This window comes from Magallana gigas, chromosome 10 (genome assembly GCF_963853765.1).
Source record: "Magallana gigas chromosome 10, xbMagGiga1.1, whole genome shotgun sequence".
Taxonomy (NCBI): Eukaryota; Metazoa; Mollusca; class Bivalvia; order Ostreida; family Ostreidae; genus Magallana; species Magallana gigas.
Window position 1 is genome coordinate 12,620,588 of NC_088862.1, and position 21,102 is coordinate 12,641,689.

The 21,102-nt window shown below is 33.7% G+C and overlaps 1 protein-coding gene across 3 annotated transcripts; it reads right to left on the reverse strand.

The window, feature by feature from the left end:
- Positions 1 to 630: 630 nt before the first annotated feature.
- Positions 631 to 20,786, reverse strand: LOC136272508 (uncharacterized). 3 transcript variants are annotated; one of them, XM_066074184.1, is made up of 15 exons: positions 20,543 to 20,564; positions 10,910 to 11,125; positions 10,436 to 10,599; positions 9,381 to 9,528; positions 8,886 to 9,022; positions 8,479 to 8,614; positions 7,823 to 7,918; positions 4,356 to 4,495; positions 3,579 to 3,670; positions 3,004 to 3,088; positions 2,508 to 2,579; positions 2,030 to 2,125; positions 1,524 to 1,682; positions 1,160 to 1,255; positions 631 to 944 (listed from the first exon to the last, which is right to left on the reverse strand). In XM_066074184.1, exons 2-15 carry the CDS (start codon positions 11,067 to 11,069, stop codon positions 846 to 848), a joined length of 1,680 nt encoding a protein of 559 aa, XP_065930256.1. In that variant the 5' UTR covers positions 11,070 to 11,125; positions 20,543 to 20,564; the 3' UTR covers positions 631 to 845. The 3 variants fall into 3 exon arrangements, with proteins under 3 accessions (XP_065930256.1, XP_065930257.1, XP_065930255.1); XM_066074185.1 differs by lacking the exon at positions 20,543 to 20,564 and adding an exon at positions 19,131 to 19,152; XM_066074183.1 differs by lacking the exon at positions 20,543 to 20,564 and adding an exon at positions 20,681 to 20,786 and having other exon boundaries at positions 632 to 944.
- Between the last annotated feature and the right edge of the window lie 316 nt (positions 20,787 to 21,102).

A 21,102-nucleotide genomic window follows, 5' to 3' on the forward strand; every position in this document is an offset into this window, starting at 1 on the left:
CATGGAATGCCATCTCATGGAAAGTTGTTCCAACAATTGATCAACCTCACCATCTCAATGTTTAACAAGGAGATCTAAGGCTTTCTGTACTATACAGATTTTTCAGTAAGTTAATGACTGCTGTTATTGGAAATTTCTCCTGAAAGTAGGATTTTTCGTTCTGAAGTTTGCTGTGTTTGTCATAAAATAAAAGTTGTTTTAATCTTTTATTTTATATTTTTTTTCTTGGAAATTGTATGCTTGTTTAAATAATGTACTTTAATTATCATAAAGGTCGCATTTCAACGAGGAATGTTCCTAACAGCAACGCTGAAAAAATACCGACAAATTTCGATTCTTTCATAAATATCATTCCCTTGAAACGGCTTGTGGTCGTTCGTTTTAACAAACTTGAATTCCCTTAATCCAATAATACTCTTTGTAAATGTTGGTTAAAATTAACTCAGTAATTCTGAGACAGCCAAACATTGAGGAGTTTATTATAATACTCTAAGGACACAATCTTCAGAAGATAGTGTTTGACTGAGGTTTTTGAAAGTTAACAACTGAATAATAGTTCTTAATCGTACAAATTGACTTTTTATTCATCATTTTCAGAAAAAAAATGAACTGATTACATGTACATATAAACGTCATCCTATACTAAAGCTTCAAAAATTACATTCTAGAAAAGAAAACAGTCCGTCAAACAAATCCTTCCTTACGGTACATACTATCAGGATTTATATTGCTAGTCTTGGCAAGGGCGCCGACTTTGGCGTCTCATTCATCATTCCCCTAGAGACGTTACTTTGTGCGACGTCATCATTTTCATATTCTTCTCTAGCGTCATTCCTAAAACTGCTTTACATGGAACTGTTACTTTCCGGAAGTGATTCAACATCCTTCAGAAGTTTCTTGGCGACAAAGTATTTCAAAAAAACCATGGTCGATTTGTAACCTTGCTGTAAAAATGTTAAGTGAACCAATGTTAAACATTTAACCAATGGCATGTAAATGTTACTTTACCAGAAGATACAAATACACTTAAAAGGCATACGTCGCTTTTGCAAAGATAAGATATCAATAAAAATATTCATTTTTAAGTAGCTTAAAAGCCCACATTTTCACTTGCTTGTGTTAAATTGACCCAATATTATTTCAGAAGAAGTCAGCTTACAGCAACAGCGAAGCTCCTATCTCCATCTTCCAATGTAAAATCAGATGTCCCAACGTGTCCAGTATTAATGCCCACAGTTCTATCCACATCTTGGCGCTGTAATTTAAAGATGTTAAAAAAAAAACAATAACTGTTTTTTAGATAACAAGCTTTATCAATCAGCCAACATAATTGGAGCAAATGTATTAAAAATGCAAGTTATTAAAATCTAGAAAGCACAACACGAATTTCTGGTGAATGCATGTAAATGATTAGAAAGTCGTTAATGGAACCATATAAATATACCTTTATTTCAAAACCATACCTATCCTCATGCATAAGAGCCGAATTGGAAAAGAAAAAGGGTACGACAATGTACACTTACATCGACAAATGCCCGTTGTACGTTCGTCATGATAGCGTTTTCAAGCGTTAAAGCGTAATTGAAAAGTCCATCAATGTCTTTTCTCTGGTAGCCAAGAAAACGTTGCTGTAAATTTACACCTGCTCCTTCTATAAAGTTTATTAACTCCTGGAAGTTTATCTGCAATTGGAAGCAAGAGTAAATTTTTGAAATTTACTATACCTTTTATTATCGAATATAATATTTCGTAATGTCTTGTTTTCGTCATTCCAAATTCTGCATTCTTCTTAATTCAGGGACTTTGCAACCGTTTTGGTGTTTTTACCCTGTTTTTTGCTTGAACTATACTGAATATATGTGTATTTGAACCATCTTGCGTCTTTGGTAAATAAAATTCCAAGAAGAATATTTTTCTGAGGACATGAAAGGCTGTTTTTTTCATGAAAGACAGTGTCCTAATTACATTAACATCTAACACAATTATTGAAATAATAAAAAAAGATAATGCTAATCAGAAAATTTTAAACCTCGCCATTTTTATTGCTGTCCAGAATGTTAAAGGCATTCTCCACCGTACAGTCTTTTCCAAAAAGCAATTCACTGCTCTTTGTAGAAAATTCCTCCTACAGAAAATAAAAAAATTAATTTCGTTTAAAAATGATATAATCTATTCTTTAAATTTGGAAATTCAATAAATATACTAATGAGTGCCCCCTACGGTAAATATTTTGGTTAATAAATGCTTTTTTATATAAATCTTTATAAAACGTCTTTGGTACATCAATATTCGTTAAATATCACTTTTTGAATTTCGTAGTTGAGTGGATCCACGAAATGAAATGTTCACCAAAATTGCAATTTTTAATAACACATTGTATTGATTTGATCATTGTACAATGTTTTACAGATCCCTAAAACTGTGAAATCAAATCCACGAAAATTGATGACCACGAATATTAATGAAACCAAAGAAATAAACACTTGACCATTACAGTTCTGACTTACACATTCGAATGCTTCCTCTAATACCTTCCGACTTATTGTATGGTTTCTATGTAGCTCGTGTTTCCTCAAAACCTAAAAAAGAAAGTATTATTGTATATTATTTCCAAGAACATTCTCCATTTTCATTAAAGTAAACCAAAGTAGATCAAAACAGTATCATTTTTTGTATATAGTTAGAAATCTGTTTCATTGCAATTCAGAAATGTTGAGATATCGAAAGATCTTTTTTGTACTTCAGATATACCTTATATTTGATAGCTAAGATACAAATATGGTAATATACTGTTAAAAATAAATGATCGCGTGTATTCCGAGTCTATAAAAGCACTTGCAACAGTTCTACAACCTTCGGCGTATAATGTTGGAAATGAATAGGTTTTAGACAACAGCAGACCCAATTGAAAGCGGCGTCTCGTTAAAAGTGAAATGGCCATTCATAAATTTGTTAAACAATTTGTAAAATATGTATTAAATACATAATCAGAATTGTAATTACTTTCATAAATTCCGTAACTGCCATAATAACTCGTCTGTGTTCTCGCTTAGCTATTTCTTGGTCTCTTTGCAGTTTCATTTTTTCTCTGTAATGTACATGTATCATAACAAAATCATTAACTCTGGACCTAGGATCATGAAGCAATCTACGACTTAAGTCAAAAATAGTACACTACCTTAATGTTTCTTGATTTATATCACTGTCAAAATTGAAATGCTTTTAAAAGATCTTGGTTTAACGTCGTTCATTACAAGTCTTAATTGTTTTTTATGATGAACAATCAGTTCATGAAATACTGAAATATTGACTTAAGTGTGAAATTGCCTCATGATCCTGAAGCCTGTAATAACCTTGTACATGTGCAGCGTGCTTATAATATACTACATACTACGCAATGAAATTTATAAACAAATAATGAAAATGTTAGTTTTACTCAGAGTGAAAAATAGGTTTCTAAACATAAACACTGTGTTTCTTCAATTTGGTGCATATTTTGCAACATGCATAGTAATGTATATATTGAATACAGGATCAAGGTGATAAATGAATTATCTTATTACGCTTTCTGTTCTAACCTTCCTAGTTTAGTATTGGGGGTTGGATCAAGCTGAACTCCTAATCGTTGCTCACAGATGTATCGGAACAAGTCAGTTTCAGCGTCAGCGTACTGGAATACAAGAAAAAGATAAATGAAAATATTCCTGTGGAAATGTCCCTTTTTTTCTCTACATGTTATTATTGTATTTTGAGTTTTTTTGCTGGGTTTTTCTTTTCTTTCCTTATTTTTTTTAAATTAATTTTTGTTGTTGTTGTTGTTGTTGGTGTAAATTGGCATTATACGTGTTTTGATTTGTTTGTTGTACTTTTTGTATTAAAATATCTATATTTATATCAACTATAAATAATAACAGTAATTGTTATACGTAAACAAGATGATTCTTTAAATCTATGCCCTAATATGTACATGTAATAGATGTTTAAAACTTAAGAAAATAAAGATGCTCTACCTTACGTAATTGTGTGAATAAAGTTATGTTTTGCCCTTTTATTCTATTTTGAAAAGAAAAATAAAAGAGAAATATTATGCTTTAAAAAAATTTTTTAAATGTAGTTAGAAATAATGAAAAATAGCACATTATGTCACAGTTTTTTTCAGACAGAATGAATGCCCGTAACCGTCGTCAAAAACTAAATAACTATAAGTAATACATTTAATGTCAAAATGTATAATTAAGGTCAGTATATAATGTGAATTTGATCTTGAGCGATGGTTTTGTATACAGTTTTACATTTCATTTATTTTGCGATTACATGTAACAAAAACTGAAATAGAGGTTTGTTAACAGTCTTACCAGAATAAAGCCCAACGTTTTTTCTGGATCTTTATAGTCCCGAGCAAATCTGTGTCGCTTGTCTAACACGTTCGGAAGATCATGTAATGGCTGAAGTTTTTCTAAAAAACTATCTTTTGAATCCATTGAGAGCCACCATCCTGTAAGTAGAGAACTTGTTCTATAGCTGTTTAATCGATCTCATACAGTGAAAAAATGACAATAAAAAACCGTGAACTCAAGTGTCTCAACAATGTCTCAACAATCCATAAAACAAAATATAAATCCAAAGCAGAGCAACACAGACCTCCAAATAGAGGTACGATCAGGTGCCAAGGAGGAGTAAGCATCCTCTGCTTACCGGTCACACCTGGCGTGCGCCCAGTGTCATTTCGGTAAAAATGGTATTATGGGGGAAAATGTCGAATATTGGGGAAAATATCATGATCGGGAAAAACGGAGAAAAATCAAACAGTGGACAATTCGGTATTCAATCAACAGTCCATAGCAGAGCAATCACGAACTTCTAGAAAACCCAGAGGCAGGATCAGATGCCTAGGAGGAGTGAGCATCCTCTGTTGACCGGTCACACCAACCTTGTCCTCTTTGTCGTAATCGGGAAAAAACGGAAAAGTCCGTAGACAAGTAGGTGATTAATTATGGTCTAACAATTAGTATAAGAAGCGTCAATCAGCATGCGACCCAGTGGGAGATTGTATTTGCTGACAAGGTTGTTGTATCGACCATAGAGCTAACGAAAAGATGACTTCAAACGAGACTGTAAATAGTCCTGTTTTTTTCAACTTGTTTGTCAGTAGCTTGCTTCGCCTTAGAAACTGTTCATACGAAGAGCATGCCCTTGCGTATCGAATTAACTGAGAGACAAAAACACCATATGCAGGTGATTAAGGTATATTGTTTCATTTTCATGCATATTAGCTTGAACGGTATATATGTAAGGAAATAGGTTATATATTTGCAATGATGTTTTTAGCACATATAGTTCAAAACATGAAGAATTAATCTTTTCTCCACTATCAATAACTGGTAATGTTGATTTTCTGTTCTGTGATTCCATTTGAACAGCTGACTGATAATCACTTTTATTGCACTGTAAAAATCAAAGTACAATTGAAGGAAACATTAGTATATCTTGGTTTATCGGTTGATAGAATTGCTCACATCATATTTAGATTTAATGTGATGTGTTCATTATTGTTACAAATTATTATTTTACCCCATTATTTTCAAATCATGTAAAATAAGATTTTGTAAATATACACAGTCATATACATGTAAGATTTGAAATTGTCAAGTAAAGTAATATTAATTTAAATTTTCAAGATTATAATAAAATGTTGACAAGTTTCACCTGATATCAAATTTTGATATAGAATATTCCATTTATATATGAGCTTCTGTCTGTCTATGTTGCATACATTTTCACAATATGCCCATATGAATTTTATTTTTCTACCTGTAGCTTCTTCAAATCATCCTTTTATATGGGTCATTCTTATATGTATTAAGTAATAGTACCAGTAATATCATTTTGTTTTTTTAATACAGATTTTTCAAACCTCCAAGAGATGAGAACATCACTGGTATGTGTTAACGAGGTCATTCCTAATACAAGACACAATGCGTAGAAATATAAGAATTATGTAAAAAAAAAACAGAAAGTATGAGTGATGAAGAGAATTAAGTGCTGATTGTCGTTTCTCTTATGTTCATTATGATAAAGCCTTTCCCGATTGATAACTTGGATCATTTATTTTGTAATTTAAGGACAACAATATTTATTTGAACATTTATGATATAATATTAAGACAATTAATAAGCAACACAACATATCCTGAAATATGAAGCTGGACCACACCAGTGATGATCTACCATTTATTATTTATTACATTTACTTGGATTTTAAAAAACCATTTATGAAACTCCAAAAGTCATGAATAATTTAGACATATAATGCATACAATTAAGAATAATTTTCGTAAAAGAATATATATTATGATAAATGCATATGCTATAAGAAATACATTTGATAGATATCAAAAATTGTTTATACTGACCAAGTGCAGTAATGAAGTTTGTAATGGCTATATACTGTTTACTGTTCATGTGGAGTAACTGATATTTAAAATATATGTCTTATCTTTATAATTATGTTTAATTTTATGATTTTATAGTATAGCAAATCATCATTTCTGTCTATCACTGTTTGTCTGTCCATCCATTTATCTGTCTGAAGTCTGTTTTATTTTATAACCCTGATGAGGTTACTGATGTGGATCAAGTTCAGATCATCATTATAACGTTTATATACAACAAGCCTCACAGAAAATATTAGTCCTTTTAAATGACGGAGTTTTTGAATGAGTTTTGAATGTATTGTTGAGTAAATTTTGTATTTTAAATACTTTTTGAAATGATTTTTGTGAATAAGAATATGTGTTGTTTTATATACTTGCATAAATACCTTATCCAAATTTTTATCATTTTTACATGAAAAAAATATACATACTAGTTAGCCCACACCAATATAATTTCTTGCTCGTCGGACATTAAGTGGAAAAGGGTACGAACGGGCGTGCGATTAGATAATAAGATTATTATTTTTTGTGGCCGAAATTTTTACCAAAACCGAATCGAATAGTTTTAAACACGTTCGGTTGCATTGGATTTCTTATAAACCTTAGAATGATTTTGTGGTATTTTTAGGAAACCCAAGCTATCAGTTATGGATATTATGAAAGAACGTGAAATACCCTAATGTAGCGGTCTTGTTGACGTTTCGTTACATGACATTTTGTTTGTAATTGTAGGTCTTAAACGTATCCGGTTGAATTGCTTTTTTGGATAAGAATTAAATGAGTTTGTGGTGTTTGTGAAAATCTCTTGCAATCTGTGATGAATAGTATAAGTTAAGAATAGGTGTTTTGCGGTTTACGTGTCGGACATCATTTTTTCAAGGTTATAAGTAGATAATGCAAATATTGTGAAAGGAAATAAAGCCTATTTTAAACCGGACTCTGCTTGGATCACGTCTACTGAACTTGAAGGTTCTTTGGCAGATATTCTAGTCAATAGGATTTATGGTTTTCTAAAGCAGCTAAAGACAGGGAACCGATGGAATCGAGTCGTTTTAAAAAACACATCCGAAAAACATTTGCTCTACGCTTTTCAACAAATACGGTCATGGTCGAGTATTTACTTACTACCACAGAATGAAGCTCTGCCATTCAGTCAACTGAATGGTAACTGAATGGTCTGGAAAGGTGACTGAATGGCATAGCTATGCCATTCAGCCACCTTTTAGTAACATTTTAGTTGACTGAATGGCAGGGATTCATCCTGTGTACATTACACTTTTTTGACATGAACAGCTGAACATCTTAAACACGGTGATGTCAACGACTTAAATACTGATGTTGAAGTTTCTTATAATAGAGAATATAAAAACAGTATATAAACCAACTAACCGTCAAAGCAGTGAATTGGATAGTTACAAAGTACTCCCCCATCAACATACAAGTTTGTTTCTCCGTACGATTTGTAATTTGTTGCTTGGAAAAGTCCTATAACACGAAAATGATAATTAATGTAAAAGCATGTTGATACTTGTAACTACATTATCTATTTTATCTATCTATCTATCTATTTATCTATCTATCTATCTATCTATCTATCTATCTATCTATCTATCTATCTATCTATCTATCTATCTATCTATCTATCATATTTTTTTAAATGTTTTACAGACACACGCAGACACACTCATATATATATATATATATATATATATATATATATATATATATATATATATATATATATATATATATATATATATATATATATATATATATATATATATATATATATATAGTCTGACAAATAAATTTCATATGTATAATCTGAATATGGAACTATATCATTTTTAATAAAAAAAAAAAACACCAAAGTCAAACAATAATATAATTATGTTTTCTCCTTGGTTATAAACATAATTCAATGATTTTGGGTGTTATTATACTCGTTTTCAAATAAGAATTAACAATTATCATCACCATCCCAGCAAGAAACAAAAAAAAAAAAAGAAACCAAATAAAGAAAAGTCAAAATAGCATCAAATTACCTGGCAATGACATAGACATCCGTACGGCTAATCTTATTGGCATATCAGGTGTAGTCTTCACGTGACAATATTCTTCTTTCATACGGTTTACATTAGTCACGATAACACACAACTCTATTCCAGTCTTTTTAAAATGCTAAAAATTATAAATGCACACATGAAAGCTTGCTGTTAACAAAAGCAAAATAATACTTAGTTGATTAAAACAAAGTAGAACTGTCCAAAAAGAAAAAAAATGCATATTCAGACATGTTAGCTTTAAATTTTAAAAATCATTATTTTAGATTTTATGCATACTTTTCTACTTCAATAAGTTTGTTTAAATTGATGTCTTTTGTCATGTTTATGCAGTATATACTTTTAATTAAACTCTCATAAAACCATAAACAACAACTAAATCAAAGAACCTCTTCAAAGGTAACGTCTATGTTTCCCATCTTTTTTTCCAACAGTTCCCCGAACCACTTGTAGAATTTTTTAGCAGGATTACAGCCGTATCCCGACAGAAGATTTGGCAGATAACTGAGTCTTCCAAACCTGGAATCTGACAAGAAAATGTTTTATAAAATATATCATTAAGTCAATTGTCTCAGGTTAAAAAACAAGGGTGAACACACTATCCCATTAACAGGTAGGGGAGAACTATTCATTATTATATAAAAATACTTTTATTCATTATTTGGCTTTACGTTACTTAAAACTATTTTCTTAAAGTTTATTGTTGGAAATGGCTGCCGCGAAATTAAAAACAAATACATGATTGTATACTAATCTTTGATATTCTAAGAATGTATGATCTATGACAATTATTCGAAGATAACTAACCGATTAAGATATTTCACATGTATTTGCATTATATTTTATTTGAAGTAAAGTTAAACTAATTTAAAATCAATATTTACCTAACAAAATTAGAGACAGGTCTTGAGTTAAGAAGTCTTGGAGATCTTTTGAATTGTATCCCACGGCCAAAAGGGCAGCTGTCATTGCGCCTGCACTTGCTCCGGCATACCGTTTGATCTGTTTGATAAGTCCAAGTTCTTCCAAAGCCTACAGAACGAATTGAGAACACAGTGTATGGTTTAACAGTAATTAATACAGTTTTATGCAATATGCACTATAGAAAGAACCGTTATAAATTTACATTAGGCAAATGATAAAACCCTTCACTGTCGTAGAACTCAATATCGTATCCCCTGCTCAATTAAATTCTAACAGCAGCCACGTGGAGGTCATGTAAGTTTAATAGATAATACGAAATAGTCATCCCTTTGAGCACTATAACGTCATTTTTATAGTAATATAACGTCAGGTTTTTTATCATTTGGAAACTTGTAAATTTTTTATGGAACGTTGATTTCTATTGTTATATAAATGGTTTGCCATTCATAAAAAGACTATCTATGATATAGAATCATTACAATGTTTGTATTTGATCTGATTTGGTTTATCCGTAATCAGTGTATTCCATCTGGAGAGAGAGCGGAGTTCAAGCCCCATATAGAATTTATTGATCACATATAAACCATATTAGGTCAACTTCAAACAATGTACCTAATCATATAACGAGGTATCAACATTTGATAACCAAACAAAAATGACTTTTGTCCCCATGAATATTATTTTTAGTATCTTTTTTTTTTCGTATCAATCTTATAAAACAAATATCCTTGATCCGCTCACGTACATCGTTAAAAAAGAGTTATTTAGGATCTTAATGGATATGTTAGGTCGTGTATCATTACTGCAAGGCAAAATATTTGGTGACTTTCTGCCAGGTGATAAAATATTTTTTTCTTAACTACATCTTTATTATCTAATTTTTGTAAAGAATAGTGTAATAAACCTATAAAACACGCTTATATCCTTTTTAAATACAAATTGAGTATGACTGAAATGTGGATACATGTACACAATAGGAACATCATTACAAAGCAAAATACCGATATTCTCTTACCTTTATAGCTCCCGCGTACGCATGACCCTTGCTACCACCTCCTTCAAAGACAAGGTTCTCGAATGGGTAGCTATGGTCTTTCGGATCAATACTCATGACTTTCAATTCTATTCCACATAGAACGGATGGCTTTCTGTCCGTATTTCGATCGAAATTGGATATGGCTAGAAAAAAAGAAACTAGTATTTTAAATTAGTGACAAGATTTGAAAAAAAAATAGTGACGAGTGAGAAATAAGTAGAACTTTGAAAATGACAAAGATATATTTCATTAAAAAGTGATCTTGAAAAGGAAATGTGGGATTATTATAAATATTTACTTATTTTTTAGGATAGCAATGAAAAAAGTCTTCTTTGATTAACAACGTTTTGCAGAATTTTTACGGCCGAACGAAACTTTTTTACCTTGTTCTAACGGTACTGAACATGTATTACATGTTAAAGCAATAATCGTGAAAATGTGACAACAAATAACCTGGCTCTCTGGTAGAATCGGTAGAATCATCATCATTTTCCGCCTTTTCCTCATTTCTCTCAAACTGTTCCTGGAGATAACGCTCCCTAGCTTCTATAATTTCTTTGTTTCGTACATCTACGGGATTTGTCTCGATTTGACTTCCAAAGTAGTTCCCCATTTTCTTTAGATGTCACACCAACTTTAATAGTTTTGTGTTCTAAATTTGATCCATATCTTAAATAAACAAGAAATATGAAAAAAAAAACTGTTGATGGGGTACGGTATCACAGTGCCGACAAGACCTTTTCTTTAGAGGTCACACCAACTTCAATATTTCTGTGTTCTAGATCTAATTCATATTATAAATTAACCAAAAATATGAAAAAAGTGTTGGTGGGGTTACAGTATTACAGTGCAGTGCAGCACAACCTAACACCAGAACAGACACCAAGTAAACCTCGGGTTTAATTTCGGAACTTACACGGGGTTTACTCTGGGTCTGCTTGTTGAAAATGTGCGTCAACTCTGAGTTTACTTTGGGTTCACTTGTGGTTTACTTTAGGTTTGTCTTGAGTATTTTGGGGGGTCCACTTTACGCGCAAAAGTGTGACACAGACCCGTCTTTACTTACCATCTCACCACCTGTAATTCCCACCCCTTGTATATTACAAATATACATATAGTGTCTGCTTTCAGAGGCATACTTCTAATCGAGGTTTAATATAGGTCCACTCTGGGTCTACATTGGGTCTACTCGGGTTTAACTCCGGATCTGCTCTAGTCAATCCGGAGTAAACCTCCAAGCAGAACCCGAAAGTAACTGAAGGTTTAGTTTGGGTCTACTTTCTGTTAGGTTGGGTCTGATTGGTTCTTCATCATTTGAGGATGTAAAGCCTTAATACATTTTGCATTAAGTGAAGCATTGGCCATGGATATTTAATTGTACTTATCGTTTAATCTACTAAATATTATGCCACTGCATGTTGATAAACACGGTCCACCGAATCAATAAAAGAGAAAAAATCTTCATTGGAAATTAACAGTCTAAAATCATCTTTTTTCAGTTTGCATTGGGCCATTGTTATTCATCGGTTCAATGTAAAAGAATTTTATAAAGTGTACATAACAATCCTCAGAAATACCCTGGGGATAGCTTTAACTGCACATAAGTCATCATGGGTAGATTCGGGGAGGTGAAGGAAAATCAGTTTCTTAAATTGTTTATTGAAATTGCTAAAAGCCCACGCTGTGTTAATAAAATACTTATTCAACAACAAAAAAGAAACACACACAATACACACATGAATTTATCTCTAGCTTAAACCCTCACAGAAATAATGACTCCCTTTTTTGACTTCCGTGAATAAAAAAAATAATTTAATTAAGGTTTATTTTATAGTACATGTATAGATTCATAATCTGTTCATTCAGCTAGGGATAACATTGGTCACTACCATTAGAATAGCAATCATTGCTGCAATCTGCGCATTGTTTTAGTTTGGAAATTGCATACCCAAATGTATGTATATGCGCGAGAGGTTGATAATTGGAATTGTGGTTTAAAGCAATAGAAAAGGACATACCGGTAATATTTCAAATAAAAAAATAAAAATGTATGGATAATAATGAATAGAAATTTATGATATTCATATCAGAATATTCAAAACAATATGTAGTGACGAGAGGGGAAACCACGCAATATAGTTTTATCAAAGTGCCAAAATATGTAAATAAGTACACTTTTAAAAAGCTGCATGACCGAAAGGGCAAGTGTTCTCTTTAAAAAGCTTCTAAAAAATTGAACTAGACCATCAGTCCTATAGTTACTCCAAAACCATATTCCCAGATTAAGGGGAAATTGCAGAAATGAATATGTATTACATGGACATTAATAAATAGTATTCATGCATAACAAGTTTCATCTATATAAATTTCCTATTAACTATGTATATCATAAATATCCTTTTATTTCCAGATCGCATGATTTTGGTAATAGCTTCTTAACTCATTTTCTCAAATCATGCCCATTGTACTTTTTTGAATATAAATAACACAAAGTTTTGTAAAATTTTCCTTAATTATTAAGCACACTCCTCCTTTTAAGTAGAGGGGTGTTTTAAAGACATCCAAGCCAAACGCAGTGATACGTGTCTAATCCTGTGGGAAATGTATGAACGTAATTTGAGAAGTCAAGAGTGTTAACACGAGCTCTCATGGGGATCTAGCAGGTGTAAAGTGTGTGGCACTCAACTGACTGGCCTTATCTTTCTATGGTATTAGATTTTACAGTCTAGTTAAATGAAGCAAAATTTATAGTTAATAAACAGATAATTTTTAATAGTAAAAACAGACTGCCCTGGTCTGGAATGTGAATTGAGACAAAAAAACAGATAAAAAAATATGTTCCCCCCAAAAATATAGATTCTGTAAACTGATGCGTCCGGATATCTGAAGCCCTACTGTATTTTGATATGAATGAAAAAGTAATATAATTTTATATTACAATTTAAATTTTAAAAAAAATGTCTCATTCATTAACTGTACTGTATACAGGAAAACATTCGCCCCGACTTTTCGGCCCTTTCGCCCTCTTGACAGCGGGCGAATTTAAGACTGGGCAAATACCAATGTTTCAAGTTACATATGTATCTCTTTAGTACACAATCTTGTCTGGGCAAATTTAAGTCGGGGCGAAACCATTTGCAAGTGCTGAAGGACGATAATAATACGGGGCAAAATAACCCTGTATACAGTATTTCTTGTGTCAAATTTATGACAAAACAAGCGAAAATCAATGTTTAATCACTGGTCAAAAGACTTAACCCAGCTCCGCAGAATAGTTAACTTAAGCCAAAAGTTAACTCCTGGTTAAGCAATTTACCCAGTGGTTATCTTTTGAGAACAAGTGTTTAACCACTGGTCAAAATTTAATCACTGGATAAAAGATTTGACCAGTGGTTAAAGTCAATTTAATTTAATGTTTTGGGCAACCCGGTCTAGGTATAATTTATTTTTTAAAAAAAGATTATTATTACCTTTTTAGGGAAATCTGCTTACACTTTCAATTTTGTCAATATATTTCTGATAACTTTGTGTCAGGTTGAGACAAAAGTTAAAGGACATAAATTTAAAAACCCGTGAATGAAATGGAAAAAAAATAGAACAAAATTATGAATATTTTTTCTCTGAAAAATCTCGGTTTCCATCATAGTGAAACGGAATAGGGGTAGTGACAAGCAGAGAAACACACCCATGAAGTTTAAGTAATAAAGCATACCCGTACACGTAATAGAGTACACCCATTGAAATGGAATGACCTGGTCCCCCCTTGGAAGTAAACTCTCCCAAGGGTATATAAACAGACACATTTAGCAGATTAGGCAGGGTAGGTCTGAAACGCACAGCTCTCAGAAGAACCCGCAAGACCTGGAAGGTAATAGAAACCTGATAGAAGTAATTTGTGAGGTTGTAAGTAGACAGACTAGGGGAAGGAATACTCCTCAGCGGTAATTGGAATTGGAATCTTAATTGGTTGTCGGGAGGTAGTAAGTCTATATGACTGAGGCGCCTGACTTCCTGTAATATTAAGAACCCTTTACCAAGGCACGCGGGGATAAGTATCCCAGTTAAGCAATAATAAGTGATTTAAATACACCTCCAATCAATTGTAAATCAAGTTTAATCATTGTACTCAGGAAGAGTAGAAGTAAAATTAATATATTTATATCCCTTAAAAAGAACCCGATATTTTGTTTAGGTAAAACACGTTACATTTTGGTGGCAGCTGGTTAAGGGATAGGAACTGATTAAATTGTTGATTTATTTTGGTTTTGTTGTTTTATGTAGATTTGTTTTACCAGGTTAATATTTTACCAAGTAATTTTTGACGGGTATAGTGGACCGTGTATTTGTGACTTGGAAAGTATATTAGAGCTTGTGTATAGTTATCCAAAGGTCGGTTGCGTCGCGTGTGTACAGTGTGCGTACAGCGTTACTTCGTGTATTGTTAGGCTTGGGGTTTTTATATTTTATCTCCGGGTAATGAGTATTACTTGGTGAAGTTTACCAAGTGCAAAGTTTACCGAGTGCAAGGTTAACCAAGTGCGTTTATAGGAAATTGTAACCCAGTTAGAATATAATACCAGAATGAGTGAAGACGATTTGTTAGCCGACCTCAGTGCCATAGATGCCAGAAGGGAAAAGCTCCGAGCAGAAATTGAAAGATTACGATCAACTCCACAGTTTGCCAAACATTCGCCAATACCGGACTCCGGAGTAGACATAGGCTACAAAAGCAATCGCAACCCTGACGACAGTTTTGAAATAAATTTCAAAACACCGAAGAACACAGGGTATGCACCTGGTCACTTTGAATACCCAACGCCTGGGTACACATTGTACGAAGATGAGAATGATCGTACACTGCCAAAGGTTACAGATACTGAAAACAGGCTGCCGCGTTTAGGAACCATAAGCCAACCAGTGTTTACTGAGACATATTTGACACCAAACCCTTACCTAAGTACTCGGTGTGCGATGTCATCATCAGATTCGTCTACGGTTACGTGGTCAAATAATTGGAATCCAGTGCAGGAATCCGTTTACCGATCGTTGCCTACTATTACTACAACTAAAAATATTTCGAATGAACGGTCTCAGGATTATGGTAAAACAGTGATGAAACCGGCAACATATGACGGCACTGCATCATGGATTGATTATAAAGCGCATTTTGAGGCCTGTAGCGATATCAATTCATGGAACTCTCAGCAGCAAAGCTTGTACCTGGCAGCTTCTTTAAGAGGACAGGCCCAGACCGTCCTCGGTAACACGAGATCAGGAGTGAATAGGACCTATGCAGAGTTATGTGAAGCTTTGGAATCGAGATTTGCACCCGCGAATCAAACTGAACTCTACCGGGCAATGCTCAGAGAGAAGCGCCAAAGACCAAATGAATCTTTACCAGAACTTGGTGAAAGTATTCGACGTCTAGCGCATCTGGCATATCCAACTGCTCCCCGAGAAGTTACAGAGATGATCGCCAAAGATCAGTTCATAGATGCTTTGACAGAATTTGATATGCGTCTACGCATTCAGCAATCTCGACCAAAGTCACTCAATGAAGCAATACGTTGTGCAGTGGAGATTGAGGCATTCTGTAGAGCAGAACGTCAAAGAAGAGAAAATGGTGGATATGTCAGGACCACGAGCAATAACCAAGTTATACCTGATGCACAAGATCCTACTGTTAGGGAGGAACTCCGGCAATTAAGAGATGAGATACAGGCGTCTCTTAAAGATTTAGAAAAGAAAATTGTTAATGTCTCGGTAAAAGAATCATCTGCTGCTGCAGATACAGGTAATATAGCTAAGGAAGGTAGATTTCCTTTTAAATGCCACCATTGTGGAAAGAAAGGCCACATGATCAAAGATTGTTTTTTGAGAAACAATAAAGGTGGCACTAGAATGCAAAAACCAGAGGTAAAGGATTCAACCAGTGTCAAAGGGAATACAGATTCCAATAAGAGGAATGATTCAAGAGTTTCCAGTACAACGGCCATGAAAGTTGACCAAGACAGCCATGAATCTGGGTTGTTTGTTAAGGCAAAGGTAAATGGCACTCAGTGTAATTTACTGTTAGACACGGGAGCCACTCTGACTATTTTGTCAGATCAACTGTATGCAGAAATAGACAAAATCAGCAGAACTTCCCTTTTACCGATATCACAGAGAATTGTAGGGGCTGATGGTGCGCCTCTTACGGTACAAGGAAAAGGAGTATTTGGCATTAAACTTGGTTCTCAAGAATTTGAGACTCAGGCAGTGATAGCAAACATAAAGGCAGATGGCATTATTGGATTAGATTTCTTACAAACGAATGAATGCCTCGTTGACGTATGCAAGACCAAGATGTATGTACGTGGGATAGAACATGAATTAAAAATGCAAGGAAATATTGGCTGCTTTCGGGTGAGCCTATGTGAAACCATATCCATTCCTCCTAAAAGCGAAATGGTATGCCCGGGTCAAGTGTTAGACCTACCGAAATTCCCACAGATACCGTTGTTAATTGAACCTTGTGCCAAGTTTCAGGACAGCGGAAGAGCATTGGTAGCTCGATCTGTAGTCAATTCATCTGAGAAAATACCAGTTAGACTGATGAACGTGTCCGGTCAGTCCCAGACAATTTTTAAGAACACAGTCGTAGGAATGACATTCCCGGTAAAAGAAATCATTATGCTAGAAACAGAAGGCAGTGTTAAACACGTCATGCCTGGGGAACGAGAAGAGGTCCTTCCGGAGCATTTGCAAGAATTATTCGATAGGACAAGACCTGAGCTATCAGCGGAGCAGACGGCACAGGTGAAAAACATCCTTATTAAGTTTAGCAGCATTTTCTCAAGGAATAAAGATGACCTTGGTAGAACCTCGTTGATAAAGCACCATATCAATACAGAAGGAGAAAAGCCAACCAAGCAACCTCCAAGAAGGTTATCACATCATGCCGCGGAGTTTGTTGACAAGTGGAGTGAACACCTGCTAAAATGTGGAATGGCAAATATTCAGAAGAGAAGATTTGAATGTAATTTTTGCGACCATGCCTTTGGTAGGAAGATTGTGTTGGTGAAACATATGCAACGATTGCACCCTGGTCAGGACCATTGTATTACCCCACTGGAGTCTACTGAACCTGAGAAATCTCCACCAAGACGCGTGGAAGATGAAGAGGATTGGCAGGAGGATCCAGGAGAACTCTTGTTTGAGGAGGAGAAGGACAGAGAAGCCGGTAGAACGTACAGGAAGAAGACGTCTCCAGTTTTACCAGGGGTGAAAAGAAGAAACACGGAGACATCAGAAACGGTGACCATAGACTTGCCTACTAATGAAGAGATAGAGATAGAGGAACCTAGCAACAGTGCTTTGGTGGTACAGAAGGCGCCCTTGGATGGCCAACACTGCTCATGCTGTTCTAAGAAGAGCAAGAAAGCTGACGCTGAAACACAGACTGATACAAATCTCAAGGCAGGAAAGAGTCACCAGAAAATAATAAGAGTCACCAGAAAATTTCAGAAAGATGGTGAGACAGTGGAGCGTTTCGAGGAAGATATCTGGAATGACTGAGATTTGTGATGTTCTTAATGAATGTGCTTTTTACACGCAAATGGTGTTTTGCTGAAAAGAAGATTCTTTTGTTTTACCTAGTAACAGTTGGTTACTTTAACTATGTAAATTCACATGTAGATGTTCTTTAAATTGTTTGATGGCTGTCAAGTTTCATGCATATGGTAACAATTAGTTACTATGAACTATACTTTGAACTATGTCTCCTTATGTAAAATAAAAAAAAAAAAAAATATTTGATTCTCATTGATTTAGCGTGCGGGACGCACGGTGTAAGAGGCGTGGGTAGTGAAACGGAATAGGGGTAGTGACAAGCAGAGAAACACACCCATGAAGTTTAAGTAATAAAGCATACCCGTACACGTAATAGAGTACACCCATTGAAATGGAATGACCTGGTCCCCCCTTGGAAGTAAACTCTCCCAAGGGTATATAAACAGACACATTTAGCAGATTAGGCAGGGTAGGTCTGAAACGCACAGCTCTCAGAAGAACCCGCAAGACCTGGAAGGTAATAGAAACCTGATAGAAGTAATTTGTGAGGTTGTAAGTAGACAGACTAGGGGAAGGAATACTCCTCAGCGGTAATTGGAATTGGAATCTTAATTGGTTGTCGGGAGGTAGTAAGTCTATATGACTGAGGCGCCTGACTTCCTGTAATATTAAGAACCCTTTACCAAGGCACGCGGGGATAAGTATCCCAGTTAAGCAATAATAAGTGATTTAAATACACCTCCAATCAATTGTAAATCAAGTTTAATCATTGTACTCAGGAAGAGTAGAAGTAAAATTAATATATTTATATCCCTTAAAAAGAACCCGATATTTTGTTTAGGTAAAACACGTTACAATAGTGTATCTTATAATTTAGGCCAGTGAAAAACAAAACTGAAAAGGAAGTAAAATCAAACATGATAAAGACTGTTAACATAAAATTCAAAGGTTACACTAAAAATATACTCAAATCATACAAGTGCATGAACAAGCAACGCTGCTGGATTTTACACAGAAACAAATAAACGAGAGAAAAATATACTCTAAAAGTAGCTTTTTATACACATATTAATTAATTATTTAAACAGTAAAGTGGTTTGAATCAACCTATCGGTCAACATACCAGACGAATGTAGCCTTAAGTATTAAGCACTGTCTCTGAATTTTTACTTCCTAATCTGCCTAAATCTCCTGACGGATTACGTCTATATGTATCAAACGACCTATATTTTTTACATGATAGCTTATCACGTCTACGTTGGCCTTTTGAAAATCATTGTGTGAGAAAAATTTAATGTATTTTATATATTCTCTATCGATTTTCTAAATTCTATTTATTTTTGGGCAAACATTACAGCAAAAAGAAAAAAAAACCAGACAAAGGACGGAACAATAGCAAAAAAAAAAAATGTTAAAATTTAATTTTTAATTTCCTTTATTCTGAATATTCTCCCCCAATTTTCTCAATTGTACATACTTTTGATCAAATTTTACACAAAAACCCATATCGCAACTTATCGGGTGTTCCTGACGTGCTCGGGGATACACCTCAAATGGAATATTTTTATATTACCGGATGTTATAATTTTATACAAAATGGAGTCGCTTACAATTAAAATAAGTATATCAGTGTATGAAAATAATAAAAAAAAGTATCGTCTAGACAGGCGTGTTTTCTAAAGTCTGGTTAATAGTGGTATTATTTATGCTTCATCGAATTTTTAATGTAAAATATTGAGTTAGTAGCAAGATACAGAGTTTTTAATTTCTTGTTTTGTTTTAAACAAAGCTCGATTCATGTTATTGTATACTTATGTGTTGCAATGTTTAACAGAGTGGTGTTTTTGTTGATAATATTATTCAAGAACACATTAAATCAGTTTATCTTAATTCCCACAATTCAATTTGTCAAAGAAATCGAAACACCTCACTTTGCAATTTTTGGAAACAATTAAAAGACTCGAGCTTTCTTTGTTTATAATTGCCTAAAACGAATTCGTTCCTCTTTCTCTTTAAAGCATGACTTCAAATCGTAACTTGGTTCCTTTAAAATATGAAGAAACTAAGTGCAATGGTTTTTAAGTATGTGGCATATGAATAGACTCTATATAATTGTTTTGAAGCATACCACAAAACATGCTTTTGAACAATAATGCTGTCTCGCCGACCAAGGTTAAATTGATTTTGTGTCTTGTTTCGAACAATGATCCAGACTTTAACACACGGTTAGTACTACAATACTGTAAATATAAAAAGGTGAGGCTTGAGAGGGAAAACCGGACTAGCATAAGAATAAAAATAATGAATGTGTAACCGAGCACTAAGGAAATCCAAAAGACAACCGTTTGGTTTGACAGATTTATTAAATATTTTAAAGCATTGTCCTATAAACAAAGAAAAATATAATTGACAAAATACAATTTTGCATGTACTTTTAATATGTTTTAGTTTCAATTTTTCGTTGACAATAAACAACCGTTACTACAGTATTCATTTATAAGGAATGTTTTGTAACAATTTATTATTAGAACTTACAAACAAGTTTTAGAAATCACTATGGCAAGTTTACCTGCCAAAAATACGATAAATTCTAAACCTTGCAATTAAAATAATATGCCCTATTCGCTAGCATGGTAGTAAAGAAATATATAACCAAATATAATAATAACATACCACAAGATGCAGCTTATATACGCTGGATTGTCCGACGTCGTTAAAAATAAAATACTGCCCAATTTAACTTAGTTTAAACGGTTAATTATACTTACAGAGATTGGATGATAATACGAGCCAATGAAATTAAAGAATTTAGAAGAATAATATTTAAGAATATACTGCACAAAACGAAAATAAAAAATTCAAAAACGAATCAATACATAGGAAATAGATAGTAATAAATCCGTTCTGTTCTACCACATATGTCTTGTGTTAAGTTTTAACGAGTTGACAGCAGGAGGAAGGGAGCAAGCAAAGGATTGTGTCATCCGGATTTAGGTCGTTTTGAACACTGCCCGGTACCACCACATACAGTGGTAACAACGTTATTGTTGACAAACGACACGCACGATTCTGATACACGAACGATCACGCACGAT

Bases quoted from the DNA above. Each gene is read 5' to 3' on its own strand.
- LOC136272508 (XM_066074184.1), bottom strand. From the start codon at position 11,069: ATGGGGAACTACTTTGGAAGTCAAATCGAGACAAATCCCGTAGATGTA. The intron at 8,615-8,885 runs GTTCTTTGATTT...TATAATTTTTAG, and splicing joins TAGACGTTACCTTTGAAGAG to CATTTTAAAAAGACTGGAAT. The intron at 945-1,159 runs GTAAGCTGACTT...ACATTTTTACAG, and splicing joins ATAGGAGCTTCGCTGTTGCT to CAAGGTTACAAATCGACCAT.